Source organism: Bactrocera latifrons, unplaced genomic scaffold, assembly GCF_001853355.1.
Source record: "Bactrocera latifrons isolate USDA-ARS-PBARC rearing strain unplaced genomic scaffold, ASM185335v1 scaffold_29, whole genome shotgun sequence".
NCBI classification, from domain to species: domain Eukaryota; kingdom Metazoa; phylum Arthropoda; class Insecta; order Diptera; family Tephritidae; genus Bactrocera; species Bactrocera latifrons.
In genome coordinates, this window is record NW_017536518.1 from 1834022 (window position 1) to 1845344 (window position 11323).

At 33.7% G+C, this 11323-nt stretch overlaps 2 protein-coding genes across 4 annotated transcripts in view; one reads left to right on the forward strand and one right to left on the reverse strand.

The window, feature by feature from the left end:
• LOC108970201 (transcription factor IIIB 90 kDa subunit-like) overlaps positions 1-11323 on the reverse strand; it is a 41634-nt gene that overhangs the window by 20907 nt on the left and 9404 nt on the right. The gene's annotated exons all lie outside the window — the stretch shown is intronic.
• Positions 1-11323, forward strand: part of LOC108970200 (BTB/POZ domain-containing protein 6-B) — a 21335-nt gene that overhangs the window by 3767 nt on the left and 6245 nt on the right. For 2 of the 3 annotated variants that reach the window (XM_018935453.1, XM_018935455.1), the window contains exon 2: positions 10207-10780. In XM_018935453.1, coding sequence (XP_018790998.1) covers positions 10381-10780 — 400 coding nt within the window. In that variant the 5' untranslated portion in view covers positions 10207-10380. Of the gene's footprint in view, positions 1-7745; positions 8012-10206; positions 10781-11323 lie in introns of those variants that run through there. The other variant, XM_018935454.1, reaches the window with a different exon arrangement.

Sequence of the window (11323 nt, forward strand, 5' to 3'; positions counted from 1 at the left end):
GTACAAGCTGGTTTTATTTTCTAACAATCAATGCTACTGCTCGGCTTCTTTATGAGACTCGTGTAGCAGACAACATTTTTGGCGATGAGTTAGAGGTCTTCGTGCGGTGTCTTTCTTTTCAAAATACGTTGACAAAATAACGTGGCTATTTACACCAAATATGAGTATACTATACATATATTTGGTTGAAGGTAACTGTGCGTATACATATGTTAGCCCTTGAGCTGTGTTTTGGACCATGGTGTATGTATATATTTGGAATTAATCAATTAATTAAGAATTGGAAAAGGTTAAAGACATTTAGCATATGCGCATAAATTAGGAGACAGCATTATTTTACATATATGGTAGAATTCACCAAATACTGAATATGCAGATAGCGCACTATTTATGTAATCAGAGAAATTTCAATACGTATATGCACATTTGTAGGTTCTATAATGTAGAAAGTGTACTTGAAGTGCAGAAAAATATAAACAAACACACTTGTTGAATATTTAATAGGTTAACGGTGTGCTGCAGTCGTGTAGTGCAAGAGCATGAAAATTTTGGACTTTTACCGTAATTATAATGCGTAGATTTTAACCTTCTCAGCATAAGCAGAACCAATTAAATATTTTACAATTTTCCGAAATTGTAATTTGACTTCTTTAAAGCTGGCAAAAAGCGATATAACTGTATATCAATTTTGTAGTGCAAGCTGTCTTCGATTCACCAAGCGGTAAGAAGTAGCGAATCGAACCAACTACCAACTGCTATTCTAACAGACTGACAGTGTTAGCGATGCACATGATGAACCGACATACCCTCTAACACATGCACAATTAGGTTGCGTTTCATTCCTTCTGCACCAAATAATATTTTGAAAGATCCCCGTATTCCAGCAGTGTGAATGTCTTACATCTTTTTTATACATTCATAAATTTTTCTGCCTCAAGCTTTTCAAAGAAGTTTGTATTATCATGTTTTGAGATCTTCGCAGAGGTAAAACTGGTCAAAAATGTATCAAACACCGAATGGTGGTATTAAAGAATACCGATAGGCATACATTCTTGTAAAGAATTCAAATAGCTAATTTGTTAGTGTTCTCAGAAACAAATTTTAAACAAAAAAGAAAACTAAAGGTAGCGAGGAGAGAAATGGCGAATGTATAAGGTTTAAGTCGTATGATCAAAATTGAACCGGACTGACACTACATTTTCATATATTTTACATACAAATCTTTATTAACGGCGAATCGATAAGGTTTACGACATGTGAGCAAATTTGACCCAGACTAAAACTACATTTTTTATATATTTTTAAATCTATAATATCGCCTTTCAATATAAGAGAAAATACAAGGATATCAAAGCTTAATCAAATTTCGCACACATATTTTATAGGCCTCACTTCTTCTTCTCTTTGTAATGTTATAACGCTAGATTGTTGAACAGTTTCCATGTCATATTTATAAACCCACGTCCTAGTGTCCTCAGCTACGTTCTCTAGCATCTCTTTTGCGGCCTTTACTTAACATTCAAGCTTCATACTCATACGCTTCATACCCAAAACATTAACTACTTCAGTCATACCATAAATGATGTTAGGATCCTCTGCTATATCTCTGTTGTCAACACGATAATTTTCAAACACTGTTTGTTTAACTTTATCTATTTTATCGCCATTAACAGAGGTGGATAGACGCCTCACATGAGACAAGTTTTCGATGACTTCACTGCCTTCATTGATTACTTTGTGCCACACAAATACTTGTATTCGTGATAAAGTAGACTCCCTAAAAAAATATTGCAACATTTTCAACGATTTCGTACCCTTGATTTCATTGAAAAAAAAAAAATTCAAGCAAACTTGTTGTTCAATTATTTTTTCCTATGTTAAAAACCGCCTGATAAATCGCGTCGTAAACAAACAGCTGCCTAACATACATCAATTGACATTGGATTTTGAACTTCGCAAGAACATAAAAAAGGTGGTACCAACCGAGGAAACAATATCTATAAAATTTAATAAAATTATTCGGTTTGCGCGAAACAGTTTAAGTCCGTATCAAATTTTATGATATATGTATAACCAAAACTAAGTGACTTTATCCAAAGAAGCATTTTTATACTAAAATATCCGTATTACAAATCGTCAACTAAAATGAAAATTAACGTATCATCAAATAAATCGAATCGGAGTCATTATTGCTTCTGATTCACTAAATCGTATTACATGTAGGGAGCATAAAATTTTCAGCTACCGCTGCCAGATATTATATAACCCTTTCATAACCAAAACTAAAATTTCTATGACTGGTTTCAATTATAACGTTTTTCCTTCGGCTGTAAACTTGTGAAAAGTGAGGTTACGTCATTTTTAATTTTAGCTGACGAAATATCCCTACTTGAGCACTATTTTCCGAACATTTTCAATTAGAGAACCTTCACTTTACAAATATTTCCAATAGAAATATTTATGCACACACACACACTCATAAGCGATAAATTAATTTAGTAAACACAATATGTAACGTTAAATAGTATGAGTTTAAGCAAATCATTAATTTTGTTGCAACATGACTTTAAGAAAAATCGACAATCAACACTTTAATCACACGATCACATGTGCCTGTGAGTTCGAGTGCAAGTGTGCGCAAAAAATGGTGTATGTTATGCAATGAAACGGCGTGAAAATGCAAAGGGCCCATTCGACAGCTGTGATTAGGCAAAAATTTAACGGTTTTCTAATATGTTCTGCAGTTTTTGCGGCGTTCGGGCGCCAAATTACTCAATGCCGTTGCGGCACTACAAGTCAAATCCATCAAATGATTTGGGTTGTGGACAAATGTTGTTGCTGCTGGCGCAAATTAATCGTTCAAGTATAAAGAGCAACTATAAAAATTACAAAAACACAAAAAAAAAATGAATGAAAAAACACACTTAAAACACAATAAACACTGGGAATAGTTTAACGACAGTCTAAGTGTGTATGTTTGTATGTGTGCAAGGTTTGAGTTTAGTAGTATACAAGTATAAATAAGATATCTTTGATGAAAAAATTGTTATGATGCTTTAGGTTCAAATGTTGAGTGTGCATTAAGTCATAAACTAGTCACGCTTAGTAATATTTCATAATGGAATTGCTGTTATGAACAAGAAAAGGTGCACGCTTTAGTGGGTGTGAAATTGTTAATTGCTACATATTTGTTTGCGGATTATCAAGAGAACAATATGTTCTTTTCTAATTAGAAACTTGTAATATATTTTAAAATTAATATGAATTAATAATTTGAATGAGTTAATAATGTGCGACATTGTACATCAATTGATTTACTGATATTCAGGTCGAACAACTTGTAATATAACTTATTAAAAGGGGTTTTTTATAAACAATATTAGACTAATGCAATTACTAGAAGGTGATGTGAGAGAAACGGAAACAATAACATATTGTGGTATATGAAAATTATAACTGAGGTTAGTTCTTTCGGGCTGATATGACCTTCTCCACTATATATTTGTATATTTGAGTGCAAGCAAGACGCTAGTTGTAGCTTATTGTTTAGATAAGCCTTTTCCTAATGTGCTAGTTATTAATTTAATTTATCAGGGAATGCCAGTTCAAAAAAATTAAATCATATGGCTCTCAATCCGCCGTTTTTATTATAGGGTTTCTTAATAGGGAGCTTCAAAAGTAGACCTCTACATAGGTACGGCAAACGACTCACTATTTTTTCCTGCTCTTTTGACATTTCTCCTTAGTAAGGTTTGTCATTTCATCATGGAAAGATATACGATCCAATAACGAGCCGAATTAATTAAAATTTATTACCGAAATTCGAAGTCAGTGGCCACAACTTTAAGAGCGTTACGTCCATTTAATGGTCGTCATAATCGTTGTCAGATTAACAATTGAGCGTCTAGTGCAAAAATTTTAATCCACAGGCACAAAATGTTCCCGTGTCAATGAGACAAAGAAGTGTCTGTAGTGTCGAGAATATTGCTGCTGATAGCGCAACAATTGTCGAGAAAGTCGTCTTTATCATGAACACAAGTTTTTGAGTGGCAAAAAGTATTTACGGAAGGTTGTGAAGTGCATAATCAAAAACTCGCCTCATGCGAGCCTACATCTATTAATAACGCTAACATCGAAAAGAAACAGTGCTTGAAAATCGTCGTGTTGGCTTCGCAGCAATCGCAGAGGAGCTCAATATTGTTGAGAAGTCGAATCGACTTAACATATTTACGCTGTTATTTTCGGTATGAAGAGTATGTTCTGGACTGATACTAGAGGTCGCGAAAGCGGTAGCTTCAGGATGTAGCTGAACTCGTTAGTTTATGAATATGACGCCGAAACTTTGCAACAATCCAGCGATTAGTAATCCAATACATGAAATGAGACGACATCAAAATACCAAAATTCGCTGGATGCACTAAAGGTTATACCAGCCGAGCTTTAGAACCTTGAATTGCCTGAGGAGCCTATTTTAAAGGTGATACCAAAAAATTGTATTAAATACGTGAAAATATGGTTGATTGTTTTTTGAAAGTCCGGGGAGTCTCAAATACGTTGTGTACATAAGAAGTGCTTGACATATTTTTGGAATATGAAGGAGTTTTCCAGCTGATCTTTTGTATGTGTAGCGAGATTTGTGAAAACATGTCTTTAACATCCAACCAGGAACTGAACTCCACCACTGCATTGGCACAGTTAGTTGCAGAAATGCAAATAAATAAAGTCAATAGTACAACGACAGTTGTAATACCCCAATTGTACGACCAGTATGTGGGCCACACGTTTCACAACAACACTCAAACACTACAAAAACAAAAACACCACAAATGGCCAAAACATCAATTAGCAATGAACTAATAGCGAAGAGGACAGGTGACGAAATGGTCTTACGGTCAACATTTTGCATGAAAATCAAAGCATGAGAGCAAGAAACGCCAAAAGGCGCCAAGTGAAGACAACTACAATAACAAAACTACAAATGCAGGTTTACTTTCAGTGGGAAATCACGAGATTGTGAGCAACTTTGCATGTAATTACAGCAATCAAATAAGAGAAGAGATGAATTTATATGTAATTAAATGGGAAAATGCGAAAAAGGAGAAATAAAAAAGTATAGTTTACAAATGGAGTACAAATGCAGCTGGGTAAATTTTTATTGGCCGCACTTGCTGCTGTGCTTTGTGTCATTAAATAATATTAAATAATCATCAAAGTCATATGAAATGATTAGTGAGGACTTTTTTGCTATTTTTATTATTATTTTATCTTTATATATATACATGTATATATATACATATATATATTACTGTTCATATGAGCGGCGTGCACCTTTAATGAGCGAGATGATGCGCTGTAATTAGCGTTGGCGACTCTCAGACACCGGCTACTTCTTCATTTACCTTCTACACGTTAAGTAGCTGTACGTAATCAACCAAATTTATGTGAATAAATATTTGCACACACATACCAATAAACATAAGTGCTTATATAAGCATGAATTTAAGTCAACGGATTATACAATTGAATCGGATAATAAATCGCAAACAAAAGATTGGTTAATGGGTATGCCGGTAGGGCGTTAGCAGTAAATAATAATAAAACAAAAAAAAGAAATAAAACAAATAATTACAATTGCGCATGCGTACCAGGGCGCGTACAGACAGCGCGCGATTTAAGCGATTCAAAAACAAAAAAAGTACGCACAAATTCACAAATTTAAAGTTAAAAGCGTTTATTTGTACATATCTATGTATGTGTAACTCCATAACAACAAATAAAAAAAAAAAAAAAATGATTGCCGGAAACTAAGTTGGCATACCAATAACATCTTCTTAGCAACACTGCCACTGCCGTTCGACTACTAATCAGGCCTCTGCATATGCACTTAATGTATTTCAAGCACATATGTATACACACAGATATACACATACATACATATATTATAGCTGTGAAAAGACAGGCGAAATGGGCGGAGAGGTGAGCGTGAATTGCACGCGCTTAGCATTATAATTCGATTGGGAAAAAATAAAGAAATAATAAAAAATCATTTGCGACTATTTGCTAGGAAAAAAAAAATACGGAATGGCAAGCAGCAAACGGGAGAGCAAAATGTACGCAGATAAATACTAAGAAACAAAAAAATAAAATGAAATTAAAAAATAAAACAATATTAGAAAAAACTAGAAAAACGTTAAATTCGGATCTACCGAATACCTATACCCTTCACAGGTGCATTTTCTATAGCATAACAGTGTATAAAAATATCTTTATTATGATTTTGATCGGTCAGTTGTATAGCAGCTGTATGATATAGTTGACCGATATCGGCGGTGCCGACAAATGAGCAGCTTATTGAGGCAAAAAAAGGCTTGCGGAAATTTTCAGATCTATATCTCAAAACTGAGAGGCTATTTTGTGCACATATAGGCAGGTAAACACTTATACTACATAAACTTTATAGGGTCTTTGACTTTCTCTTTTGGGTGTTAGAAATATAGTGAAAATCTAAAAAAAAAACTTAATATACCCTGTTCAGGGTATAAATATTAAAAACAAAAAAATATACGTTATAAAAAAATAAAAATAAAAAATAAAAATAAAAAATAAAAATAAAAATTAAAAAAAAAAAATTAAATAAAAAGAAAAAAAATTTCTTGCGACACAACCATCGCTGCCGCCACACACCCGGTGACGAAGAATAATGATGGCTTTGGGCTACTGAAATGTGATGACGTTTTTGTTAATGCCCGCAAATTCACATTCCCCTTTGCATTTTCTTTTCATTCACACATTGTTGCTACAATTGTTGCTATTGTTTCGGCCCCACGCTGCTCCCAGTGGCGTATGGTTAAGGCGAAAAAATCATATTGCAGACATATTTATAACTGTACATATGCAGAAATGCGAGAAAAAATTTGGAAGGCGTTGCATAATTCATACGTGCAAGCGCCAGCATCAACGCTGCTCTTCGCCGTCATGAGGACGGACATTAGCAACGGCGACTGTGTCAAGCCACCAGCGGTGGTGCCATCCATGCCATCGCGCTTCGGCAAACAATAAAACCTTTTTGTATCACAGTACTATAGCTTTTGCATGAAGTTTGTGCCACTTGCTGTTGTTATTGTTTGTGTTGCTGTTGGCTACCACTGCTGCTGGAGATGGCGATGAAATCGTTGAAAATATTGAAATGATGACGAAAAGGTGCAGCTAATAAATAAGGTGAACATTTAGGTGCTTTCATACATATATTTTTTTTTTTTCAACTTAACCTTAATTTTTGATCTGCTTTGCTCATCTTTGCCGCGATATTCGGGTTCGATTGATCGTTTGCTTCCGGATCGTAAGCATAGATCCAAGACTCATCGCCAGTAATACTTCGTTTCATGACACCCTAGTCGATAAGGTACTCGGAAAGCATTGTTTCACAGACGTTAAAGCGACACTGTTTTTCGATTAATTTTTTGAACCTTTTGATATTCCAACGATGCCAATCAGATTTCCGACTGTTAATCGCCGATTCTTAAGCATCAATGCTTTTATTTTTTTAACGTGTTGATGATCAGTTAATATTGATGACCATCCTAGACATGGTTTGTTGTCAAGGGGTTCTTGACTCTCTTCGAATAATTTGTACCAATCAAAAACACTTGCTCGGGACAAACAATTATCAACGAAAGTCTTGTTCAACATTCTGAACATTTCAGCACCAGAAATTTGATTTCGCACACTAAATTTGATGGAACTTCTTTGTTGAATAATTTCACTCATCGTAAAAATCGCTCAATGCAGTTTGAGTAATTCAAGAAGACAAGCGTATACTAAACACTAATGATTATTATGATGTGACACAGACGTCACTGACAGTCATATCAACCTAGTAAAAAAATATTCCAACGAATGGGTTTTTGAGCGAAATTTTAATAAGGAGTCTTACTATTTTTTGCTCACACATACATTTTGGATACTCTATGGAAACGTTATTTCTGCGTTGGCATATTTAAACGGCTCAAAAGTAAGTAAATTTCACAATAATTCAGCAATAATTATATACAAAAATAATGCAAGCTACGATAATCATTATTGGTATATAATGATGATATAATTACATTTAAAGGCAATTACTGATATTAAGTGACTGAAGTAGTAATTGAATGTTTATCTCGAAATTTTTATTTACCCATCACCTTTTCATATACATATATTCAAAATAGTTCCTGACTTGCAATAGTAAAAAACAACGTTCTTTTAAGGGGGGAGCCTGGTTTAGAGGCTTCAAAAAATTGATTTTTTTGAGGAAAGAAATAAAGGATTAAAGCGAAATTTCTAGGGTTTATAGTTATATATTTAAGCATCAGTCACAAATTTTTTTAGATACGAAATCTTTGATATTCCGCCTTTGGAAAGCAATTGCTCGATGCATCTCGCATGTGCATTTATCGGAAACAAAAAATTCCAAGAGATTCATATTTTTTCATAATTTATCTTCTAGTTAACCTAAAAAAAATCCAAAAAAAGTTTAAAATTTTAGAAATTTTTTAAAAATTGTATAAAGCTTCTAAGTCAGGCCCCCTTTAAACCATTATGTTTTAAACTATTAGAGACTTACGAAAATTGTCAGAATTTAATGGAATTTAAATAAAAGATTGCCACTAATTAATTTATTCTCGGTATACACTCAGTTTCTATTAAAATATGTTTTCGTTAGTCCGGGTCAAATGTGATCATATGGTACATAGCAGTTTAAGGTTTGCCGCACCAAAAAACCTTTTCTTAAAACAGTGTATTTCAAATTTTTATCCATAGCATACCGAGTACGGTTCAACCAATTTTATTGCAAAAACGAATTTGAATTTAAAAAAAAAAAGTTTAATAATAAAATTTGAAATTTTTTTATTTGGGCTGATTTTCATTCATTTTTCCACTAATACAGGAAATCTAAACATATTTCACCGTTATTTTAAAAAGCTGTTGAAACTAATTGGGTTCTGCCTGCGATATATCAAAACCTGCTAAGAAAGCTCGGCATGAACTTTTTTTGTGAGTTGACACAGTTATAAATGCACAAAAAAAAGTGAAAATTCAAAATAAAAAAATAATTAATTAAACTCCACTCCTTGTTCCTATTTTCGGCGCTTATGTTATTATTAGGCCAAAAGTAGTAAGAAGGCCACGAAATGAAAAATAAATTATTTCACACTTGAAAATGCAAGTACACAATAAATGCGGAAGAGAGAAGAAATAGGTGGGAAATGTGCATGGTAATGAAATAACGAATGTAATGAGTACGGTTAACAAAACAAAAATACAAATATCATCATATCGGATATAAGATTCATACTAAGTAGTCACCGTATGCAATGTAATCGCATATGTATGTATATAAGCATGTAACTTCCTGCAACACGAAAAGCCAAAGCGAGGTGAAAGTGGCCGAAAACGGATTTGAGGAAACGTTAAACTTCGGACAAAAATTGGTCAACAATGCAGTACCAAGTGTTTATATGTATATATGTATATTTAATATAAATTCATGTATATATTACATATAGTGTAAATATATATCTACATACACTGAGTATGCGTATGATTAAGGGGGTATTCTGGTCTAGGATTTTGAAGAAAATCGATTTTCAAAATTTCAAAAATATGATCTTGGAAGGATTTTTAAAAATTCGACTTATTTTCGGAGATACAGCCGATTTTGTAACGTGGCGTCCGTGTTCACTAAAATTTTCTCCTAAATTTGGGTTATCATCCGATTTCATCTCTTTTCCCACTATCGGTAGAAGCCACTTTTTTTATTTTTTAGCTCACAAGTGGATTTCCACCCGTCTCGTCATACTGATCATTTATATATACATACATACATAACTCTATATTTCGCTCATTAAGCTTTAGGTGATACAAATAACCGTTAGGCGAGCAAAACTAATATACTTGAAAAATTATAAAATTACATAATAATAATTACATGTAAAACTATAAAAAAATAAATAAAGCCACCAAATGTGAAAAAATCAACTACAGAAAATCTCAAGTCAAACAAAAAACCGCAATGTCATCCATTAAACTTAAAGAACAAGTAATTTGTCTCAAAACTAAAATCAAAACCATAATATACAAACCAACATACATAGACGTGTATTTTTCGATTATACTAAAACACAACAATTTAACACTCAAAATGTATCTATTTTCTGCTTTCAGATCGCTTTTGAAAATATTCTCACACACACACCCACACATACTCGCCTACCCACTAGGAACAAAACACTAGCACAACTGCCAAGCTTCAAACAAATCGTGATATATAAATTAGAAAATTATGCAATTTAGTTTTATAATGTCGACGACGTTTGTCTGCGTTGCAGCGCGTAGAAGATGATCGAAGCCTTTGCCAATAGTTTGGGTAGTCATTTGGGGCGACATCTATTCTACTGGGCAGCGTCCCAACCGGAAGTGAACGGTCTCAATCTGCGTCTCACCGAGCTAATCAACAAATTCCACGGTCCACTTGAACGTGGCGTTCAGGTACTGGACCACCTGCTAACACTCGAGGAGGACGACTTCAACGGCCACTGGGGCAGCGCGTATCGGCACAGCTATGAGCCAGAATATGCGAGTGACGATGGCAATCAGGAAGTGCTCCAACGCTCAGCAAATAGTCGTGAAATGCTGTTACCGGCCGCAACAACAACAACGACAACAGCTGGTGTGTTAGCAGTGACAAGTGGAAATAATGTAGCAAATAACAACCGCATCTCCACCTCGATTCCTAACAGTGAGTTTAATGAAATTTCATACACATACCTACATACATACAAATATGCAAAGTGTGAAATTAACAAGTTTGTGAACCTTGGATTAGTGGCTTGTGTGTTTATGGAAGTAAAATATCGAAATATCAAAGTTAGCACATTTAAAGTTTCAATGTGCAGACAAATATATTTATTTGCCTATATACACACATATATATGTGTATATTTATCTATTTGTATGTATATGTATGTGTGTTTGTATGTTATCGGAAATTGGTAATGAATTTGCTAGAGGTCAACAACTTTTTTGATAGCATTTAGCCAAATATTTAGCGTCTTCATACTAGAAAAGCTTAGTAGTCAAAGTGGCCATCGAAGATGGCCGCAATAAAGAACGTGAAACTATTAATGAAAAAAGTAAGCAAGCTTTGAGCAAGAGCAGATAACAAAGTTTTTTCCCGTTTCAATTTTTTTCGAAGTTTATAAAGTAAAATTTTAATAAAAAAGACACTTTTTGTATTAGTTTTTATGAAAATCAGAAATTAAAAAATAAAAAAAATTTCAAA